Raw genomic sequence first — 21,587 nt, 5'->3', positions numbered from 1 at the left:
GCGGAGACCCAGCCCCGCCCGAGGCCGCTCGCGCGGCGGCCCCGCCCCCGGCTCCGCCCCGCCGGCTTCGCGGGTTGGAGAGCGAGGGAGCCGCGGGCGAGGGATCGCAGGATGAGCGATCGCGGCCCGGGCAGCCAGCAGCGGACGCGCCCCCCGAGCCCACCGGCCCGCGCCCCGCGCCCCCCACGGCCCCGCGGTCCCGGTCCCGGCCGCATCGCCCACCTCCCCCGAGCCCCACGGGCCATGCCCGGCCGGCCCTAAGCGCGGGCCGGGGGGCGTCCCCTTGCGCCCGGGCCCCGCGCTGGCGCCCCCCGGGCCGCCGCCCGGCGCGGGGGCCATGGCGTTCACCTTCGCCGCGTTCTGCTACATGCTCACCCTGGTGCTGTGCGCCTCCCTCATCTTCTTTGTCATCTGGCACGTAAGGCCGGGCTGGGGCTGGGGGCGGGGTGGGGGGCAGGGGCCACACAGAGCTGGAGGGACCCAGGGCGGGTGGTCTCAGAGCCCCGGGGAAACTTGCTATCCCCCAGCAGTCGGCTTGTCGGCTTCGCCCCCATTAACACCCCCCATGGTCGGCTTTCTTCCCAGGGCCCCCCTTCCTTCGCCGCCCCCGCCTGTCTGTATGTCAGTCGGTCCCTGACCCCCTCCTCTGCCCCCGTCCTCTGCCCCATGCAGCCCGTGAGGTGGGGGGTGGAATTCTGGAATTTTTGCTCCTTTACCTTCTTCTACGTCCCCCGCCCCCCCACAACCATCCAGCCGCCTCCATTAGTCCGTCGGGCAGTTTGTCTGTCTGCTGCCCCCCCCCACCCTTTGTGGGTTTTTCCAGCCAGAGTGATGGAGCCGGTTGCTATGGCAACTGCATCTGTTTACAGGACCCACAGATCTCATAGCCCATTAACCCTTTGCCTTCCCAGCCCCCTCCCTGACCAAGCAGCACTTGGCTCTCATCAGCCCCCAGAGACCTAGCCCCCACCACCGGCTCACCTTGGGTTTCCCTACCCCTCCTGTTGGGAGCTTCCCAGCCCCTCAGGTTTCCTCTCCATTTTTCAGCTTCCCTCCTCTTCCTGCCCCCCTTCCCCTTTGTCTCACATGCCCCTTGGCCTGTCCCTCACCCTGGCCTAGCCTCACACCTGGTTCTTCAAAATGTCCATTCCTCATCCTACTTCCGACCCATCGCTTCCCCCAGGCTCCCTTCTCCTCCCCTCCCAGCCCCTCTCTTCCAGGGCCTCCTCTGCCTGGCTCCCTTCCCCTCACTACAAAACTATCAATCAGCCTCCAGCTGGTTGTTGGGGGCCCCTGGCCCCACTTTACTGCCCTCCCTCCCCACCCCCACCCAAACCCCGTGCCTGTCTCTGTAACAGCCTGCCCAGCTTGGCCCTGGTCGGCTCAGCTCAGCATTCTCTGCCCACACCTCCCGCGCACACCTCCCTGATTGTCATTCCCTTTCGGGGGTCCTCTTACCCCTCCCTCAATCCCATTTCCCATAACCCTTCCCTCCTTCCTCCTAGTGCCTCACCTGCTTCTTTCCCGGGCTCCCCACTTCCTCTCTCCTTTCTCTTCCTGGGACCTGCTGCCTGCTCCATGGTTCCCCCTGCGCTCCCTTTGCCATCCCCTGCCACCTTGCTCTTTGCCATCAGGATTCCATAGACTGACTGAACCTATACTGTGTGAGGAGTGAGCCCCCACAGGCACCTCAGCACACACTCCAGCTCCAGCCCTGTCACTCCCTGGCCTGGCTCTGCTGTCTCCCTGGGTCTTGGTTGCTTTGTCTTTCCCCCCCTCCCCCCCTACCCCGAGTTACTCTATTTTTATTTCTGTGAGGTAGGGGCAGGAGGGCTAGGGTTCTAAGGGCTGAAGGGAGCTGGAGGCCACAGGCTGGGGAATGCAGAGCTGACCAGCTCCTAGGAGAAGGGCTTCTGGAATTCAGGATGCCCCTTTTTGGGGCCTTCCCCACCCACGGCTTTCCCACAGGCCCTGTGGGGTCCCTGTCCTCAGGGGATTCTCAGCAGTTTTCCATCCACCACACCTGCATTGATGCTTCCCAAAGATCAGGCTCTGGGTGGCTTTGAGGGGGTCAAGGATGAATAAAACCAGACTTTGCCCTTGTGGAGTGCGCAGGCTGGGAGGAAAGGCCCAAGCTTTGAAGAAATGTCTTTGTTCATTAAACAGATATTGATTGAGCACCTATGTGAGGTACTGTGTCCACTCAGCCATTTAACTGGATGATCTTATCTAGTCATTTGTCGCGAGTCTGGTTCCTCACTGGCGAAGTGGACCTGTGCACATCAGAGTGCCTAGTGCGGCCTGCTGGGTGGTAGGGGATAGGAGGTGTGGTCCTCAGTCCACAGCTGCTAAGAACTAGACTCTTAACAGGGCAGGACCCCAGATCCCACTCCAGACCCTTAGCCCAGGCCCCAGTGGTTCCTAGGCAACACTGGTGGTGAGTGATGCGTGTCAGCTGTCACCGTGGGGGATTGTTTGTTCCGGGGGGCTGAGTCAGCACCAGGCAGCCTGGGGGGTGGGAGGCGCGACGCCTGCCGCCTGCTGGTGATGCCAGCTCTGGGGCACAGACGGCACCCTTCTGCTCCCTGTGGACCCTGTTGCTGTGCGTGCCAAGCGGCGGCTGCCCAGTCAATGAGGAACTGGGTGGGGGGGGGGTGATCCAGATGGCCCCAGCTCCTTCCAGGAAGCCCATGTTCTTTCTCTCTGAGCCGTCTGGGTTCTGGGATGCCTGGGGGTGGTGGGCCTGCTGCCTCATCCTAGGGCTGGAGCTGATGGGAGGGGATCCCAGCAGGCTCCTCTGCCAGCCCATTTCCCCCAAGTCACCTGTCAGCTCCTCCCAGGCCCATCCCATCATCCCCTCAAACACTTGCTCCCCTAGAGAGTTTCCACCCATGAGGACACTGCCATCTGCCAGACACCCTAACACCTGAAGACACCTTAGACTTCTGCCTTCACTTCTCGGCCCTTTGAACCCTCTGGAGTCTGGCTCCTAAAGAGCTGTAGAATCGCATACACGCCTTCCATCTCCACTACAACTCTCCTCACTCAGACCACCATCAGCCCTGCCCCTAACCCTCCAAACTGTCCCCTTGCTGGTCTGGCCTGAGTATGACACAGTGGTTAGGAATTTTAACTCTGGAGTCACACTGGGTTAGAATCCACTAACCAGCTGTGTGACCCTGGACAAGTCACTTAACCTGTCTCAGCCTCCTCATCTGCAAAATAGACATGAAAATAAAACTAGTACCTAAATCATTAGGTTGTAAGCATTAAATGAATTAATCCACATACCTGCCAGCAGGAGCACCACTTAGATCTCAGCTGTGACTGTCAGTGAGCTCGAATTTCCTGCCCCACCAATCCTGAGACATGGACCAATCCTGAGACATGGGCCTGACCACCCCAATCTGCTGCTGTGTACTCTTCCATGCCTCCCCACAATGTTTTTGTGTTAGAGTCCAACCTCCTGCTCCAGCCTCACAGGTTGTCCATGTCTGGCTCTGCTGAACTCTCCAGCTCCTCTTCCACCACTCCCTCTTTTCTTCCTGCTCGCCGCTCTGTCATGCCAGCCCCATGAAACCCGCAGCCTCCTGAATGTCTCCTGACCTTTCACCCCTCTGCCATTGCACCTTCTGCTTGAACTGCATTTCCCCCATTTGCTCACCAACACCTACTCCGAGTCGAGCCTGAACTCCCTCACCCTCCACACAGGGTTAAGCACTCACTCCAGGTCCTGTACCTTAAACCCTGATCACCTGGAACGTAGAGTGATCATCCCTCTGGGCGTGGGTTCCTCCCGAGCAGAGGCTGCATCCCAGGCCTCTGGAGCCCCAGTGCTCAGCACAGGGCCTGAGACCTGGTAGGGCAGACACGAGGCCATGTCTTGGGATGTTTCGGAAGGAGGTGTAGTGGACATGGGCCTGAACTGGTCATCCAGACGCTAGGGTTCCCTTCTGGACTGTTGTGATGACCTTGGACCAGGCCCTGCCCCTCCCTGGGCCTCGGTTTCTCCACCTTTGCAACAAGCTCCACCTGGCTGGTCCTCTTCAGTAAACTCCTATCCCACAGAAGGACTTGGGGGGAAGGTCATAAACTGCTGCCCCAACCCTGACGGGCACACGCCCCTCCCCCAGATCATAGCCTTTGATGAGCTGCGGACCGACTTCAAGAACCCCATCGACCAGGGGAACCCTGCGCGGGCAGTAAGTGATACATGTGCTGTGCCGAGGTGTGTCTGTCCGTCTTTCCATCTGTCGCGGGCTGGGGGTGGGAGACGGGAAGACGGGGGTGGGGTGGGGGGCCTACGGCCATGCCCCCTTCCTCTCTGTCTCCGCCCCCAGCAAACACCTGGCGCGTGCTCAGGGCTGAGTTCCTCCTGGCGGGGCGGCGGTTGCCAGGCTCTGGGCCGTTGCCTTGGAGACGCGGGTGAAGGCCCTCCATGGTGACGGTCGCCATGGGGACGGCGCGGCTGCTTCCCGGCCGCGCCGACAGTGCCGCAGAGACCGCTCTGGCGCCCCCTGGCGGCCACATGCGGGGCGGTGGGAGCTGCTCCAGTATCTGCTTCTCCGCCTCCCCCATCGCGGCCTTTTGCTTCCCCCAACAGCGCGAGCGTTTAAAAAACATCGAACGCATCTGCTGCCTCCTGAGGAAGGTCAGTGTCAGGGCTGGGGGCAGGACGCTCCTAGCCCAGCGCTGCCCCCACTGTCTGTGGCCCAGAACCAGGCCGTCCCCCGCTTTGGGCCTGTTTGATCCACTCTGCTACTTGGGAGGGAGTGGGAAGCCAGAGGCCTTTTAATCTCCAGAGGTCACGGTGGGTGGGCACCTTCCAAACCCCAGCTCCTCTCTGTGCCCTTGAAGCTTGGGTCTGTCATAGCACCAGGCCGCTGACCTCTCACCCTCACTCCCCCAGCTGGTGGTCCCAGAATACTCCATCCACGGCCTCTTCTGTCTGATGTTTCTGTGTGCAGCAGAGTGGGTGACCCTGGGCCTCAACATCCCCCTCCTCTTCTACCACCTCTGGAGGTGAGGGGAGCAGCTGCCTTGGGGAGGCTGAGATGGGGAACAGGGGCAGGATGGGGGTGGGAGCCCTGATGGCAGACACTCAAGCCCCTGTCTGCCCCAGGTACTTCCACCGTCCTGCAGATGGCTCTGAGGTCATGTATGATGCGGTCTCCATCATGAATGCTGACATTCTCAACTACTGCCAGAAGGAGTCCTGGTGCAAACTTGCCTTCTACCTGCTCTCCTTCTTCTATTACCTGTACAGGTGAGGCCTTGCCCACAGCAGTCAGAACTCAGGGAAGGGATGTCCCAGCATCACACTTCCAATGCCCTTTGCCCTTGAGGACTGAGGGCAGCCCAGGGTGTGGCCAGGTGGGTAGCTGGGTGGCTGTGTGTGTGCAGGGCTAGGCTCACTGGCTCATCTTCCCACAGTATGGTTTATACGTTGGTGAGTTTCTAAGGGGGAAGCCGGCCAGGGAGTGAGCCCAGAACAGACCGGACGCCTGTGCACCCCCAGCCCTGCCCCTTGGCCGCAGAGGCCTCAGCCCTGGGGGGGGAGGGGGCACTGGTGCCCCCAGCCTCTCCAACCCCCAAACTGCTGCTGCGGGGACCCCCCCCACCTTCAGAGCCCTCCCCCTTGGACTAGAGCGGCTGGGCAGAGCTCTAAACAGGGGCAGGGGCTCCTCTGCCAGCCTGTGGGCATGGCAGTCAGTCCTGGAAAGGGCAGGACCTCCGGCCTTGTCCATTTCGGGGGAAACTTGGGCCCTGCCAAGGGGCAAAGCTTGACCCTGGAAATTCTGGGCCACCCCCCTCCACCCCACCCTGAGGCTCCCCCTGCAGGTGGGGGGGTACCCACACCGGGAATGAGCAGGCTCAGCAGGGGGGCAGCCCCACCCCTAGTCTGCCCTCCCCTCTCCCCCAGGCTCTTTCTCCAGCCCTGTCTCCATCTGCCCCAACCTCAGCCCACCTTGTCTCTTGGACCTATTTTCTATGTCGCCTGGAGGAGTCCGGCACCCCCTCCCCGGCCATTTGTGACAAAATATGAATAAACTACTGCAAATATGTGGGCCCCGGTTCTGCTCCTGGAAAGCTTGAAGAGGAGATGGGGGCCAATTACAGGGACTGTATAGGGGGCAGCCCTAAGCTGAATCCCCAGCCTGGCTTATCTTACCCCAGTAGCCCACAGACCCTGCTGGAGCCCCCTAGAGGGATCAGAGGCCTTCCAGTTCCCCTCAGCAGCCTCCTTCCATCTTCTCTTTCCCAGCTGAGGCTGCTGAAACCCTTACAAGGCAATATCAAGGCCACCAAAGTCATGAAGCCCTCCCTGGGCCCACCTTCTTCCTAGACAGCTCCAAGCCCAGTCCCCTGGGCAATGGAGAGGCCCAGAGGTATCCGTAGCTCCCCATCAGGCCCCAGGAACAAAGGTCAGACAAAGTCAAGGAAATCAAATCTTCAATGAATGAAAAACTCAGTGCCATCTGGGGCCAGGGGGTCACCGGACCAGGTGGAAAGTCAGCCAGTATATGATGAGGGGCTGGAAGGCTGCAGCTCCCAGAGTCAGGTACAGCTGGAGACGCTGCCGGGGGACGGGGCCCCCCATGCTGTCAGGGCCCAGGGCTGCTGTCCGAAAAGAGCGCACCTGGAAGAAAGGAAAGCTGAAGGCTGGCCAGGAGGGGGAGGTTTGCCCTCAAGTGAAGGCAGGGGAATGGGGGGGCACACCAGACTCACAATGAAGTACATGAGCGCCGATGAGGTCCAGGCCAGCGCCACGTAGTAGCCATCGCTGCCAAACAGCAGCCCCGTAAGCACACTGAGGATCATTCTGGGGGTGGGAGGAGGAAAGGGTTGGTGACCCCTAGGGGTCTAGGCCTGAGATTGGCCCTACCCCCAATGCCCAGAGCCCAGCTAGACCCCACGTCCCACAGCGCCTTTTACTCTCAATCTGTCCCCACAGGGACCCAGACCCCAAAGGGATATGGAAGGCTCAGGACTCAGCCCCAGGACCCGGATCTGAGATCCCCTTCTCTCCCCAAGACTCTGGCAGAGTGACTCTCAACACCTCCCCAACCTCTGCATGGCACCCAGGTCCTCAGGAGACTGCTGGAGACAGCTCCTCCCTCTTAACAGAGCAGTGCTTGAGGTCACTGGGGGCCAAGACATGTCCAGGGTCACAGTTCGAGGCTACAGCTATGCAGGCCCAGACCCAAGGCCACCCCTCTGGCCCACAGGTGCTCACCCCACGTATTTGTAGCCACTGTAGGCCAGCAGGTGGAAGGTGCTCAGGTCGCTGCGCACGGTGGCCAGGTAGAGGCCCAGGAGCAGGGCTAGCACCTCCATCACCACCCACACCAGCGCCGTGCTTGCACACAGGCCCAGCACCTCCGGGGAGAACCTGTGCCAAAACAGGGGCGGCTCAGAGCCAGGCATCCTGAGGCAGGGGTGAGGATGAGAGACTGGGGCAACAGAGGGTGAGCTGGGGACCACCACATATGCCCTAGGGAGGTTGGGAGAAGAGCTCACAGGAAGGGGAGGGTAAGGGAGGGGTTTGGCACTGACCTTTTCTGAATGCCCAGTGCCATCCCAGCCAGGAGCACGTAAGTAATGAAGGCCATCGCTGCCAAGTGCCAGAGAGATGCCATCAGCTTGGCTTCCTCAATCAGAGCTGCCTTCCTAGGCATTTGGGGTCACTGACATGCCCCATACTTCCTTCTCTGCATAGCCCAGCATGGCCTGACCTCCACATTCTGCTCCCAAATGCCCTGCCTGGGATGCCTGTCTCCAATCAGCCCTCTCCCACTGTGTAAATGCCACCTGACCCTTCTTCCAGGACCACAAGCCACCTTTCCTACCTCTGTGCTGGGAAGCTCATCAGTTTTCTGCTGCATCTCAGAAACTATATCATGGGCCAAGGCCATTGTTCTGCCTAGACAGGGACCAAACTGGTTTCTGGCAAGACCAGAATGCAGGTTCAGTGGATACCCATTCTCTCCCTAGAGTCTGGGGCCATGGAGATGACCTCACCTCAGTCAGCAATTCTGAGTCTCGGCACTGGTAGGGCTCTGGCTGCCCAACAATGCAGGAAACTCCAAGTTTAACTTTGGGTAGTGTTCATAAAAGCTCAGAGCCAGTGGGAGCTGGGCATTAGCAGCAGTTTTAAACTCTGTCTTCTGCCTCGCTTAAAGCACTAGAACTGGCAGGGTGCTGTTGCTCATGCCTGTAATCCCAGCACTTGGGGAGGACAAGGCAGGCAGATCACTTGGGCCCAGGAGTTCAAGACCAGCCTGGGCAACATAGCAAAACCCTGTCTCTACTAAAAATACAAAAATTAGCTGGGCATGGTGGCGGGCGCCTATAGCCTGCAGTCCCAGCTACTTAGGAGACTGAGGCAGGAGGATCACTGCCTGAGCGTGAGAGGCAGAGGTTGCAGCGAGCCAAGATCACACCACTGTACTCCAGACTGGGTGACAGAGTGAGACCTCGTCTCAAAAGGAAAAAAAAAAAGCACTGACATGACCACCAGTGGGGAGTGTCTGGAGTTCTGGAGTCAGGAAATCAGCTGTACCACCCGTCAACTCTAAGGCCTCAAAAATACTGAAGCTCCTCTGAAGCTTGGCTTCAACAAGTAAAATGGGGATGCCAGTTCCAGCCTTACACGGTGGCTATGATGGGCACACGGGATGAAGGATGGAGGAACCCCTGTGCTGCCCAGCACACCTAGGCTGGCTGCCTGCCCTCAGTCCCACTGGCTGCCCTCAGTCCCACTGGCTGCCCTCACTGGAAGCTCATCTGTGGGCTGGTCACTGCACTTACTCACCCTGGGTGTCCATGATGGGTCTGGCCCTATGCAGCCAACAGGATAGAGTCAGCTGCACACGTGGGCAGCCTGAAAAATGCCATGTGGACAGGCAGTTGTGGGAACCCAGAAGGGAGCCACCACTTGCTCAGGGGCTCAGGAAAGGCTTCTTGGAAGAAAGGATAACAGCACGCCTTGGAGGACAAGTAATAACGACGATAACAGCTAATGTTTCCTACGTCCTTCCTGTGTGCCAGGTGAGGTGCTGAGCAAACATCACCTTGCTGAATCTCTCCAGCAGTCCTTTGGGGTAGGGACTATATTGGTCCTGTTATACTGAAAAGTACAAATAACCAGCCTAAAGTCCCACAGCTGGAATCTGCAAAGCCAGGTCTAAACCCAGAGCTCCAGGCTGGGGAGGGATATAGTCCAAATCAAGAGACAGGAAGGTCTCAAAAGGGTGTCCTGGGGACACTGAAGGCGCATTTAGGAAGCTCCTTACTGGTAACCCTGCACTGCCTGCCTGGTGTCTTGCAACTGCCATACATACACAAAGCACCAAGAACAGATGCTGACTCAGTAGCTGAGCCTCTCTTCCCATTCATCCCTCAAGACACAAGTCCCCCCCCCCCGCCGACCCCACCCCACCATGTTCCCCAGCCCAGGTCGGAGACTCACTGGGGATATAGAGGTCAGGGGCGTTGAGGTCTTGCCGAGGGGGCAGAGGAACATCGCGACTGTACTGCACTTCCCAGTTCTGGCAGTGGCAGCAACGGCCACATCAGGAGGGGAAGAGAAAAAAGAGGAGAGAAGGGGGTTGAGGTCTGGGCGCCAGACTCCGGCACAATGAGGAAGGCCCACCAGCTCCCTTGATAGGAAGCTCACCTGGTGTGTGTAGGGGAAGACCAGCAGCCCTAGCTTCTTGGCCACGTAGGCTGTGTCCACAGCAAAAAAATACTTGAGTTTGTTCACAGACACAAAACGGTGCAGCTGGGAGGGGAGAAAGGAGGCTGTGGGCAAGCCGCACTCCAGGCCTCAAGAGTGCCCCTCCGTGTTCTCCATCCCTGAGGACACTGTGAGGAATCGGGTGGAATCCCATGATGTCCCAGCCCTCGCCAAAAATTCTGCCACCCGTGCCCTGGGGGCAGGCCACACCTCCTTGTGCACCATGTCCTTCCCATGGGATGCGATGGAGCTGCCATAGGCCATAGCCACATTGGCCATTGGGTCCCCAAGCAAGTGGTTGACACTGAAGGCCACATCTGCTCCTGGGGCTGGATATCCCCCGGGCTGGCTGGAATAACCACCGCTTGTGTCATCGAAGAGGGGAGGGGGATCCGGGGCTGCCCGGGCCCTGTGCTTGGAGCCTGTGGGTTTGGAGGTATCAGAGTAGATGACAGAAATACCAAGCATGAGCCCAAGCCACCGCCCCTTCCCTGGCTGGACAGCCCTGCACGGGTCCTGCAGGCACCGATCAGTGAGGAGACCCCAAGCTGGGTGAGGGGGAGCTAACTGAGAAAAAACTTTGGTGAGGGATCCTTTGCGAGAAATCCGTTGCAAAATGTAGGCAAAGGAAGAGCTGAGGCAGCGCCTAGAAGTGGTTGCCCACTTGGGGTTTCTGAAGGCCTCTCATTGGAAGTGACCTCTGAACTGAGCCATAGTCAGTAGAAGTTTGCTAGGTGCAGATAACTGGGAGGACATCCTTGTGTGAACAAACCGGGGAGAGGCGACAGCTGGCTACCCGGAGGCCCTGGACAGTGCTCAGGGACCTCACCAGGCTCACAAGAGTGAAAGGAGTTTCTGGAGGCGGACCCCGTTTTTGCCCGACTCCGCCGTGGGACTCCCAGCTGTGCTACCACCGCCCGGTCTCACGACTGGGCCGAGAGAGCGAAGTCCGGGACGCGTTGCAGTGTTGCGAGGGGCAGGAACCCGAGTGACACCCCCGCCCTGGGCAGCGGTCCCAGTCGCTATCTCCCTCGGGGTGAGCGGGCCGCGCCGCCGACTCTCCCCCCGCCGGCCGCGCCGCGCCGCGCCGCGCCGCGCCCCGCCAGCGCCCCACGCACCGTGGGCTCCGTAGCCCGAGTGATAAGCCATGGCTGCGACGCTCTCTCTCCCCGAGGGCCCGCTGCGCCGCCTCGTGGGTACGAATACTAATAAAGCAGCTGCTCCGCGCCCAAAGTACCGACCGAGGCCACCCGGCCGCGCGACACGTCCCCCACCCCGCCGGTCTCGGCCACCATGTCCGCGGCGTCATCCCCCGCGCCTGCCATTGGCTCTTCGGCGTCGCCGGCTCGCCCCACCCCTCTCCCAATTGGCCACTGACTGGCTCTAGCCTGAGCGGATTCGGCAGAAGGCAACATCCGGGTGAGGGACAGGAGGAGCAACTTGTGGTGCCTAGGATTGGATCACGGGCTTGCCAGTTCACGGTGGGAACAGCCAATAGAAGAGTTAAGGAAGAAGGTGGGCGAGAATTATTCGCGCGCCTGCGCGGTGAGGCACTTGACGCAACCTGCCACGACTGCACCAGGGAGACTAGAGGGGAGCTGCGGCCGGAGTCATGAACGAAGCTTCCTTGTTTCGACGTACTCCAGGAGGGAATGGGGCGGTCGAGCTCCAACCAAGCCCTGGCCTTCGGGGCGCCTGTTCCTCCCTCTCTGGGCTTGTTTTCCTCCCCCGTCACCTACACTTCACCCAATCCTGGAACGGAGCCCCAGCAGCCCCGGAGGTGGTGGTGGGAGGCCGCCACTGTCAGTGACTGAGCGGCCAATCAAGCCCCAGGATGCTGACTCCTCCTCCCGCCTCCCACTCCTCTTCTCCGCGCGGGTGCTGTCCGTCGTCCGGTGCTGAAAATGCCCTCCCGCCTCTGCCGCCATCCTGTAGACTCCCGGGGACCTGCGGATGGGAAGATTTGTGGTCTTGAACCACACGCTCCTAGCGAGCGCGTGGCCGCACGCACACATACACGCATACTGCAAAACTGGGGCCCAGAGGATCCGAAGTCCCAGAGATTGGGTGGTATAGATGGGGCAGGATCCTGCCCAGGGCCTGTCCCATAGACTCTCCCGTAGTCCAGCAGATCTGGGGGCAGAGGTGTGCTGATCTGCGTCCTGAAGCTGCAGCCGAAACTCCTGAGTCATCGCTGGGCCTGTGGTCTTCTCGAAGTGAGGCCCCCAAGCCTCACTTGTAGTCCCAGAGGTTCCTTTCTCTCCACCCAGGTTCTGATCACTTCCACCCCCATGGAGACAGTCTTCAGGGGCCTCCCTCTCACAGACCTTTAGCCACCGCTTTCTAGAGAGGACGACCTCTCTAATTAGCTACCAGGTGTCCACTTACACCAGATGACCTTCCTGCTCCCCAAACTCAGCCCACGTGGTCTGATTGCCCAGAGGTCCCCTCTACCTCGGATGCCCTTCCCCCTTATATCCACTTGTCCATAAGCCTAGTTATCTTTAAGAGTCAGTTCAGCTTGTGCCTCTCAGAGAGACAAAGGGAACAGAGACCTGACCTGGTCAGGGGTGGAGGTCATAGGCTGGGTTCTAGGCCCCCTCTGGGTGCACCCAATTTGCCCTGCATGTAAGTTCCATGAGGACAGGCCCTGTTGTCATTCTCCACTTCCACCCTTGCCTTCCCAGTGCCAAGCACAATACTTGCATATAGAAGACACCCAGTAAACATCTGTGTCCAACAAATATATAATAAATAGATAAAACCCTGGACCAGTCCTTTCCTCTGTCTACATCTCAGTTACCTAATCTTTAAGGGGGTAAGGATGTTTAATTGAATGGTCTTTGAGTTGCTCTTTGCCTGAACACACACACATACAAAATGAATTAACCCACCAGTATTGCAGCTTATTTTCTGCCCAGATTGTCTAGTTTTCGAGCAAAGCCAGACTCAGGCACAGATGTGAAGATCTGAGGCCCTGGAGGGCCAGGAAGTAGCACTGGGGCCACGTGAACCTGGGAGGGGTCATCTAATGCAAGCCAGTTCCCATGTCCCTGCAGGGCACGATGGATGCTTGTGAACTGAATCCAAAGCTTTTCTATGTATTTTCTTCCTTCCTTCCTTCCTTCCTTCCTTCTTTCCTTCCTTCCTTCCTTCTTTCTCCCTCCTCTCCTCCTCCTCCTTCTCCTCCTCCTCTCCTCCTTCTCCTCCTACTCCTCTCCTCCTCCTCCTCCTCCTCTGCCACCGCCGCTGCCGCCTTCTTCTTCCTCCTCCTCCTCCTCCTCCTCCCCCCTCCTCCTCCTACTCCTCCTCCTCCTTCTTCTTCTTCTTCTTCTTCTTCTTCTTCTTCTTCTTCTTCTTCTTCTTCTTCTTCTTCAAGACAGGGTCTTACTCTGTCACACAGGCTGAAGCACAGGGCATGAGAGATGCTTGTAAACTGAATCCAAAACCTTTCTATGTCTTTCTTTCTTTCTTTCTTTCTTTCTTTCTTTCTTTCTTTCTTTCTTTCTTTCTTTCTTTCTTTCTTTCCTTCCTTCCTTCCTTCCTTCCTTCCTTCCTTCCTTTCTTTCTTTCTTTCTTTCCTTCCTTCCTTCCTTCCTTCTCTTTCTTTTCTCTCTCTCTCTGTCGTCTTCTTCTTCTTCTTCTTCTTCTTCTTCTTCTTCTTCTTCTTCACAGGGTCTCACTTTGTCACACAGGCTGGAGCACAGTGGTGCAAACACAGCTTACTGCAGCCTCTAACTCCCAGACTCAATTGATCCTCCTGTCTTAGCCTCCCGAGTAGCTGGGAATACAGGTGCCCACCACACCATCATGCCCAGCTCATTTTAAAATTTTTTGTATAGGCAGGGTTTCGCCATGTTTCCAAGGCTGCTGGAATCCCTGGGCTCCAGTGATCCTCCCACCTCGGTCTCCCAAAGTTCTGGGATTACAGGCATGAGCCACTCAGTCCGGCCTCTATCCCCATTTCTCAGATGGGAAAAATGAGGTTGGGAGCGGAGCATGCTGGCCCAAGGTCACGCAGCCTAGGGTCCCTGGTGTCCTTGCCCCAGCCTGCCTGTCCTAAGCTGAGTCCAGCACCCCTGCCCAGCCAGTGAAACTCATCACGCTTTTCTCAGCTGCAACTACCCTCTTCTCCAAGTGAGGCTTCAGGGATGGGATCTGGGTGGGCTTAACTCTGGGCCTACTCCTTAGAGATGGGACCCCGCGAGCGCCCACCCACCTTGGAGATTCTCCTTCCTCATTTTACAGCCCGGGAAGCTCAGGCGCCAGAGGGTTAGACCAGCTCAAGGTCGCGAGCGCAAGCGCGGCCGGAGGAGAATCCAGGGGTCCAGCCGCCCAGCGGGGGCTTCTTGGGGGCGGGCGGAGCGCCTGCCGTGCCAGGCGCTGCCGGCGGCGCCGCCGGTGCCGCGGGGGCGGGGTCAGCGGAGGGCGGGGCGCCGGGCACCCGGGCCGCCAACGCCGCCAACGCCTCCGCCGCCGCCGCCGCCGCCGCTGCCGCTGCGCTCAGGCTCGAGCTCCGCGCACTCCCTCCGCGGCCGCTGAGCCGAGCGGACGCCCCTGGGGGCCGCGCCGCAGCCCTCTGTGCTCCGCCCTATCATGCCCGGTGCCCGGGCTGGGGCCGCCCAAGCAGCCAGGACACCATGCCCGAGGACGGCGCTGGCGACGGCGGGGAGGTGCCCGCGCTCATCCCGGACGGCGAGCCGCTGCGGGAAGAGGTACTGGCGCTGGGGGGCCGGAGCCGGGCCTGGGGCGGCGTGAAAGGGACCAGTGCAGAAGGCGACCCCAAGAGAGGGGCTGAGGAGGGAAGTCCCAGAGCCCCTACGGCTAATGACGTCATTGGGGTCACCTGCCGCCCTGCCAGGGGTCCAGGGACCCGCGTTGGGGGTAGGGGTGGGGCGGCTGGACAGCAATATGGGGGGCGACTTCCGCCCCCAGCGCCCCCTCATCCAGCCTCGCCCGTCCTGTGACGTCAGCGCCTGGCCCCCACGCGTCCCAGTGCCGCAGCCCAGCGGGGGATACTGCTTCCACCGCCAGGGCCGCGGGGTCAGGCCCCCAGCCCGGCCCAGCCGCTCACGAGGTGTCCGGGCAGTGCCTGCAATGCAGCAGCAGTCGCAAAGCCTAGAGGGGAGGAGGGGAAGAGGAAGGGAGGCGCCTGGGTACCCCTTCTCCTTGTCCCCGAGGTGAGGATTGAGGGCCCATTCTGCTGACTGGGACCCCAGATGGCCCCTCCTCAGCCCTAGCCAGTAAGGTCTGCAGGACCTGGGGCCCCGAGTGATGTGTGGGGTGATAGGGTGGTGAGTGGAGCTGTGTGTGCATTTGGGTGAATGTAGCCTGCTTGTGTGTGTGTGTTGTGTGGGTGTGTGAATTGGGGGTGTGTGTACCCTGTAGTCAGGTGAGGGGTGAGTGGGTGCCTGGCTCGGGTGGTCACTCAGTGGTCTAGGTGTGTGCATGTGAGCGAGTCCCGTTGTGGGTGGGTCTCTCCCTGTGGGGTCTGAGGAGCCTAGGTGTCAGGTTGCATTGGGGGTGGGGAGATGTGCACTGTGGTCAGGTGAAGGTCTGCTATGTCTCTGGGCTTCACTGCATGTGGAACGTGTATGTGCATGTGTGTGTCCTGTGGTGGATGGGTCTGTGGTGCGTGTGTGTGTGCTATGTGTGTGTACCATGCTATGGTTGTGGGAGTCTGTGCTCTGGGGACAGGTGAGGGTCTGGAGTTTCCTGGTGACAGGCAGTGTGGCCCTCCATGGTAGGTGGGTCTGTGATGAGCATGTGTTGGAGGGGCGTGGACAAGTGTGTGTGTACCTGACAGGCTTGGCAGGTCAGGTGGCGCTGTGCTCCTATGCTGTGTGACGGGGACAGGCTGTATCTGGGCTGGGCTGGGGGATGGTTCCTCTCCTCTTGGGCCTCTAGAGGCCTGGTAGGTCTGGGGTAGGAGAGGTGACCCCTTAACCCCTCTTTTGTTGTTTCTACCTTTTCCACCCCTTTTTACCCTTCCACTCTCCCCACTGTATACCTACCTGCTTCTCTCTCCATGGGCACCTGGGGGTGAGGTAGCTAGGCTGGCAGCCCTGCCAGGGAGGGTGTGGCAAGCCCTCTGAGCCAGGGAGTGGCCCCTGCTGCCCAGCAGCTGTGTCCCGCCCCCTCGCTCAGCACAGATGAGTGGAGGATGGCCCTATATCTGCTCCCCACCCCAAGACTCGCACCTCCTCCGTTCTAGATGCTCCCATTGACTCAAAAGCCTCTGCTGAGTCTTCTAAGTCCCTATGGAACAAGGAACCAGAGGGGGTCTCAGGGTAATGGTGATCATATTTATTCCCATGGCCAGACACTGTGCTCAGATCTTCACACGTATGATCTTGTTAAATCCTCACAACAGACTCAGTTTACAGATGAGGAAATTAAGGTCCAGAGAGGATGAGAGATGTGCCCAAGTCATACAGTAAGTGCTGGAGCCAGCACTGGCTTCTGGGCAGTGAAACTCCAAAGCCTATGCTGTTTACACCTCGGACCCCTTCCACCCTGCTTCCCAGACCAACAGGACCAAGAATCAAGGCCCAGAGAGGGCAGAGATATAGCCAAGTCCACACAGCAAATCAGGGCAGAGCAAGGGCTAGAACTCAGTTTTCTCAATAGCCAGTGCAAGGATCCACCCCTTCTGGCAGAGGCGGGCCTGCTGTGTCCTGTGTACAGTTGGCCCAGTGCTAGCAGGGCACAGTGGAGGATGGATTTGGGGCAGCGAGTCCTGGGTTTGAATCTGCAGCGCCACTGTGAGTGAGCTGGAAATTGAAGCCTGGAGCAAGCTGCTCATCCCTCTGAGCCTCAGTTTCCTCCTCTGTAAAATGGGGCTCACGGTATCACCTCCCTCAGCTGGGTTAAGCAAAGTGGCAGGCCCCACTGATGGCCCCACCTGACACAGACTTCCCTTTCTCTGCCCACCTGCAGCAGCGGCCCCTGAAACAGTCCCTGGGAAGCTCCCTGTGCCGCGAGTCGCACTGGAAGTGCCTGCTCCTCACTCTGCTCATCCACGCCTGCGGGGCCGTGGTGGCCTGGTGTCGCCTGGCCACAGTGCCGCGGCTGGTCCTGGGGCCCGAGGCTGCCTTGGCCCGGGGAGCCGGTGGCCCGCCACCCACCTACCCGGCCAGCCCCTGCTCCGATGGCTACCTGTACATCCCGCTGGCCTTCGTCTCCCTGCTCTACCTCCTCTACTTGGCCGAGTGCTGGCACTGTCACGTGCGGTCCTGCCAGGCGCCACGCACCGACGCCCACACGGTGCTGGCGCTGATCCGCCGGCTGCAGCAGGCGCCGCCGTGCGTCTGGTGGAAGGCCACCAGCTACCACTACGTGCGGCGCACCCGCCAGATCACACGCTACCGCAACGGCGACGCCTACACCACCACGCAGGTGTACCATGAGCGCGCCGACAGCCGCACGGCCCGCGGCGAGTTTGACTACTCGGCTCACGGCGTCCGTGACGTCTCCAAGGAGCTGGTGGGGCTGGCGGAGCACGCGGCCACGCGGCTGCGCTTCACCAAGTGCTTCAGCTTCGGCAGCGCGGAGGCCGAGGCCTCGTACCTCACGCAGCGGGCGCGCTTCTTCAGCGCCAACGAGGGCCTGGACGACTACCTGGAGGCGCGCGAGGGCATGCACCTGAAGGACGTGGACTTCCGCGAGTCGCTCATGGTCTTCGCCGACCCCCGCAGCCCGCCCTGGTACGCTCGCGCCTGGGTCTTCTGGCTCGTGTCGGCGGCCACGCTGTCGTGGCCCCTGCGCGTCGTGGCCGCCTATGGAACAGCCCACGTGCACTACCAGGTGGAGAAGCTCTTCGGCGCCAGCTCGCCCCCGCCCGGGGCCGTGCCCAGCGGGCCCCCGCTGTCCCGCGTGGCCACAGTGGACTTCACTGAGCTCGAGTGGCACATCTGCTCCAACCGGCAGTTGGTGCCCAGCTACTCGGAGGCCGTGGTCATGGGCGCGGGCTCGGGCGCCTACCTCAGAGGCTGCCAGCGCTGCCGTCGCTCCGTCAGCAGCAACTCGCTGCCCCCCGCCCGGCCCAGCGGGCCCCGTCTGCCCTTCAGCCGCAGCCGCCTCTCACTGGGCGCTGGGGGCCGGGCCACGCCAGGGGTCTTCCGCAGCCTGAGCGGGGGGCCCCTGGGGCGCCGTGGAGAGGACACAGAACCCCTCGAGAGCCCGCCCTGCTATGAGGACGCCCTCTACTTCCCGGTGCTCATTGTCCACGGAGACAGCGGCTGCCAGGGGGATGGGCAGGGTGCGCTCTGAGACCCCCACAGCCCCCAGAGTAGCCCCCTCCCCACCATTCCACCATGGGCTTAGATGCCCGGGTGATCGTCGTCCAAAACAGGCGGGAAAACAGACCAGCCACACACAAGGGGCAAGGGTGAGGGTGGGGGTGGGGGTCCTCAAACAGACTAAAATGCAGTGACCCGTGGTCATTTTGGAGGAAACGGAGGCCACCTAAGTGGAGCCTAAGAATCGCCCCCAGCATAGCTTCACCCCCCAAGATGGCCAATGATCTGGCCTGGAGGCCTCTCACAAAGGGCAGGAGAAGAAGCTTCCAGAAAGGCTGGGATGGAGGAGGAGTCCTGCAGCCAGCTGTTGCCTGCAGCAAAGGCTGCCTGTGGACACTTCCCTGCCGGGGCTGAGGCCATGCTGGGAGCTTCCCAGCGACGCAGAAGCACAAATTGGCAGGTTGGGGCCATGCCCAGCCAGGTTGGTTTCCCTGGGGCTGAAGAGCTGGCTGTGGTGGCACCATGGCCTTGGCCCTGCTACTCACCCAACATTCCCATCCTCCCCTGATAGGCCCCTCCGTGCCTGCCCTTTCGCCCGCTGCTCAGGGCCAGTCACTGATTGGACCTAGCAGTACTGTTCCTCCACTGGGAGCCTGGTTCTTGGAGTACAGCCTTGCCCCATGCACCTGTACTGTTTCGCCTGGTGTCCACTGCGCCCTCCTCCCACATTCAGCTACCCGTACAACCTGGGGTTCCTTCTCAGGGCCTCATCTGGTCCCCACATCCCCTGGCCTCTGCTCCTGCCTCTCAAAGTCCATGTCTGCCTCCATCAGTCACACACACCCAGGGACGCCCTCTCCTTGCCCTCCGGGACTTATCTACTCTTCACTTTCCTGATGATCCGTGGGGCCCAGACCTAGAGGGCATCCGAGGGGCCCGGCCTCGCCCACAGCCTGTTGGATGATGTCCTTGCTCCACCATGCAGGCCCTTGCTTCTCCCATCAATGAGTCCTGGCCCACGGGACACTGACCCTCCCCCAGGGAGGAGAGAGGAGTTCCTTCCCTTTCAACGAAGGCTTCCACACCCTCTCAAGGGTGGTGGGGAAGGGAGGACGCTGAGAAGATGCAGATTAAATAAAGGTATGGAATGGAAGGCCTGTGCATTCCTGGGTCTTGGGTCCGAGGCCACCGCTGCAAGCATTATGGGCCTCCGTGGTTCAGGGCACGATGAGGGGTTCTGGGAAGGGACTCAGAGTTGGGCTTCAGTGTTCCCAGGAACAAAGTAAGCGGAGGAGAGGAAACCTCCCCTGCCTAGCCTGGGGCCTCTGAGACTCAAGTGTGAGTCGTTCTGAGCACCTGGCTCCCCTGAATCTGGTATCTGGGCCTGGGTCACTGCTAAGGCATTGCCAAGGTGGCCCTTCTTCCAGCTCAGTGGGGGATTCCATTCTGTTGCTGGGCATGCTGAGGGCTAAGAGAGTGGTGGCTTGTCCCCAAAGTGGGGAGAAAGAGTTCGGTGCCCCCCAGCAGCTACTGACATTATCAATCTGAGGGAAAGGGCACGAAGCAGGTTGAAGGACACAAAGCTGGAAAGGACAGCCCCAAACCAGGGCAGGCTGGCATGGAATCCAAAGGCAGAGAAAACATCAGGGAAAAGGAAGGTCCTGACTCCCTGATGGAGCTCTGAAAGACTCCTGGACATGGCATTGTCACATGTGCAGCAGTAAAGAGGGTTCACTGGGCAAGGGCAGTGGGCTAAGGGGCAAGTGTGCATGGAATCCAGCCTACAGGCCACTCCCCAAACTCTGGCATGGAGCTACATCCACTTGGAGAAAGGGGACCCTTTTCCCATTCACGCAAAGGTGGCATAACAGCTAGTGGTGACCCTGGAAGGGTGCGGAGAATGGGTGGATTTCCCTAAACAAAGACAGGGCAGGCAGTGCCTTAGACAGCGGATGCTGCCCAAAGGCCTGGCTGCCGGGCATGAGCTGAGGTGTGACGAGGAGATAGAAGCAAGAAACCATGGAAGGCTTTGCTGTAGCTTCCATGCCAAACCCTAGAATGTGTCCGTACACTGGAGCAAACTGGGCAATCTGCAACCATGGAAGGGGGATGGGCAGGGACGTGATACAGTCAAGGCTGCATTTTAGGATATTTAGCAAAAGTCCAGCTACCTGCTGGCTCTGTGAGGAGGGTGGAGTGAAAGACCAGAGCTCTCCCTGTGTGTTAACCGACAGCCTCTCTTCTTTGGGAGTGAAATCAATTCCTCATTCAGAAGCAAATTAGGTGGAAAACCCTATGGTGCCCAAACATTCAGGAAGGCTACAGTGGGTGGCTGGGCACAGTGACTCATGCCTGTCATTCCAGCATTTTGGGAGGCTGGGGCTGGCAGATCATTTGAGGTCAGCAGTTCAAGACCTGCCTGGCCAACATGGTGAGACCTCCCTGTCTCTACAAAAAATACAAAAATTAGCTGGGCATGGTGGCAGGGACCTGTGACAGCTACTCAGGAGGCTGAGGCAGGAGAATCGCTTGAACCCAAAAGCCAGAGGTTGCAGTGAGCTGAAATTGTGCCCCTACACTCCACCTGAGACTCTCTCTCAAAAAAATAAATAAATAAATAAATAAATAAATAAATAAATAAATAAAAAGGCTCCAGCGGGTAGGGAGGCCAGCATGCTGGTTCCAGCTCCTTGCCATGAGAAAGACCCTTTTTCCACCATTCTGCTCTAACACCATAGCCAACAACTGCCCACTGCCCACTATCCATTCATTGTCCTCCCTTCCCCGATGACAGAACCCCAGTTTTGCTGCAGATGGCAATGTGCCCAGCTAAAAGGCAATATTTCCAGCCTCCCTGGCATATATGGTATGACTGTGTGGCTGAATTATAGGATATTAGATATAAACAGAAGGTGCTGGAAGGGATCTCCAAGAATGCCCCTTGAATAGAAGCAGTATTGGTGAAGGCCATTTTTGTCCTCTCTGCTTCAGCCTTCATTCAGCCTGGGATGCGTATGTGATAGCTGGAATGCCAGCAGCTATCTTGGAGCAGGAAGTGACCTTGAAAATTGTAGCCACGTGCTGAAGATAGCAGAGCAACAAGGTAAAAGATCCTGGGCTTTTGATGACACCATGCAAGTTTCCATGTCATCCCTTGGGTTGCCTACCTCTAGACTTCAATGAGAAAGAGAAATAAACTCTAAGTCTGCTTAAGTCCACTGTTTTTTCTTGTCTGTTACCGGCAGCTTTTACTAATTATCTACTGCCACATAACAAATTATCCTAACCCTAGTGGCTTAAAAGAGCAATAATTATTATGCTCTCTCCTGGCTTCTGTGGGTCAAGAACTCAGATAGGACACAATGGGGATGGCTTCTCTGCTCCATGACATCCAGGGCCTCTGCTGGAAGACTCAAACACTGGGGCTGGAATCATCTGAACGCTCATTCACTCACATGTCTGGCGGCTGATGCTGGCTGAGGGCTGAGGGCTGAGAGCCTAACCAGGGCTGTTGGGCTGTTGGTGGGAACACCCACACAGGGCACCTCCATGTGGCTTGACTTTCCTCATAACATGGTGGCTAGGTTCCAAGAACAAGTGTACTGAGA

The 21,587-nt window shown here is 59.2% G+C and overlaps 3 protein-coding genes across 5 annotated transcripts; 2 read left to right on the top strand and 1 right to left on the bottom strand.

Moving 5' to 3' along the window:
• Positions 1 to 54: 54 nt before the first annotated feature.
• CNIH2 (cornichon family AMPA receptor auxiliary protein 2) lies at positions 55 to 6,063 on the top strand. 3 transcript variants are annotated; one of them, XM_007977381.3, is made up of 6 exons: positions 55 to 418; positions 4,134 to 4,202; positions 4,604 to 4,651; positions 4,910 to 5,022; positions 5,123 to 5,266; positions 5,434 to 6,063. In XM_007977381.3, exons 1-6 carry the CDS (start codon positions 338 to 340, stop codon positions 5,459 to 5,461), a joined length of 483 nt encoding a protein of 160 aa, XP_007975572.1. In that variant the 5' UTR covers positions 55 to 337; the 3' UTR covers positions 5,462 to 6,063. The 3 variants fall into 3 exon arrangements, with proteins under 3 accessions (XP_007975572.1, XP_072870625.1, XP_072870637.1); XM_073014524.1 differs by having other exon boundaries at positions 84 to 418; positions 5,924 to 6,063; XM_073014536.1 differs by lacking the exon at positions 55 to 418 and having other exon boundaries at positions 4,142 to 4,228; positions 5,924 to 6,063.
• Positions 6,064 to 6,436: 373 nt separating this feature from the next.
• On the bottom strand, positions 6,437 to 11,060 carry YIF1A (Yip1 interacting factor homolog A, membrane trafficking protein). The gene is made up of 8 exons (XM_007976717.3): positions 10,858 to 11,060; positions 9,950 to 10,161; positions 9,680 to 9,784; positions 9,473 to 9,551; positions 7,558 to 7,615; positions 7,238 to 7,393; positions 6,730 to 6,823; positions 6,437 to 6,640 (listed from the first exon to the last, which is right to left on the bottom strand). The coding sequence occupies exons 1-8, from the start codon at positions 10,886 to 10,888 to the stop codon at positions 6,494 to 6,496; spliced, it is 882 nt and encodes a 293-aa protein (XP_007974908.1). The 5' UTR covers positions 10,889 to 11,060; the 3' UTR covers positions 6,437 to 6,493.
• A 3,150-nt stretch (positions 11,061 to 14,210) lies between these two features.
• Positions 14,211 to 19,132, top strand: TMEM151A (transmembrane protein 151A). The gene is made up of 2 exons (XM_007976597.3): positions 14,211 to 14,454; positions 16,679 to 19,132. Exons 1-2 carry the CDS (start codon positions 14,380 to 14,382, stop codon positions 18,008 to 18,010), a joined length of 1,407 nt encoding a protein of 468 aa, XP_007974788.1. The 5' UTR covers positions 14,211 to 14,379; the 3' UTR covers positions 18,011 to 19,132.
• Positions 19,133 to 21,587: the final 2,455 nt, after the last annotated feature.

The sequence above is a fragment of the Chlorocebus sabaeus genome, chromosome 1 (assembly GCF_047675955.1).
Source record: "Chlorocebus sabaeus isolate Y175 chromosome 1, mChlSab1.0.hap1, whole genome shotgun sequence".
Classification (NCBI taxonomy): domain Eukaryota; kingdom Metazoa; phylum Chordata; class Mammalia; order Primates; family Cercopithecidae; genus Chlorocebus; species Chlorocebus sabaeus.
The sequence above is the reverse complement of the archived record's forward strand: the minus strand, read 5'-3'. Positions and strand labels throughout refer to the sequence as shown.

Coding starts and splice junctions, on each gene's coding strand:
- TMEM151A (XM_007976597.3), top strand. CDS start 14,380: ATGCCCGAGGACGGCGCTGGCGACGGCGGGGAGGTGCCCGCGCTCATC. Junction 14,455..16,678: donor GCGAGCCGCTGCGGGAAGAG/GTACTGGCGCTG, acceptor GCCCACCTGCAG/CAGCGGCCCCTGAAACAGTC.
- CNIH2 (XM_073014524.1), top strand. CDS start 338: ATGGCGTTCACCTTCGCCGCGTTCTGCTACATGCTCACCCTGGTGCTG. Junction 4,203..4,603: donor AGGGGAACCCTGCGCGGGCA/GTAAGTGATACA, acceptor TTCCCCCAACAG/CGCGAGCGTTTAAAAAACAT. Junction 5,267..5,923: donor TTCTTCTATTACCTGTACAG/GTGAGGCCTTGC, acceptor CCTCTCCCCCAG/GCTCTTTCTCCAGCCCTGTC.
- YIF1A (XM_007976717.3), bottom strand. CDS start 10,888: ATGGCTTATCACTCGGGCTACGGAGCCCACG. Junction 7,616..9,472: donor CCCTGACCTCTATATCCCCA/GTGAGTCTCCGA, acceptor GGCACTTGGCAG/CGATGGCCTTCATTACTTAC. Junction 6,641..6,729: donor CGGCGCTCATGTACTTCATT/GTGAGTCTGGTG, acceptor CCTTTCTTCCAG/GTGCGCTCTTTTCGGACAGC.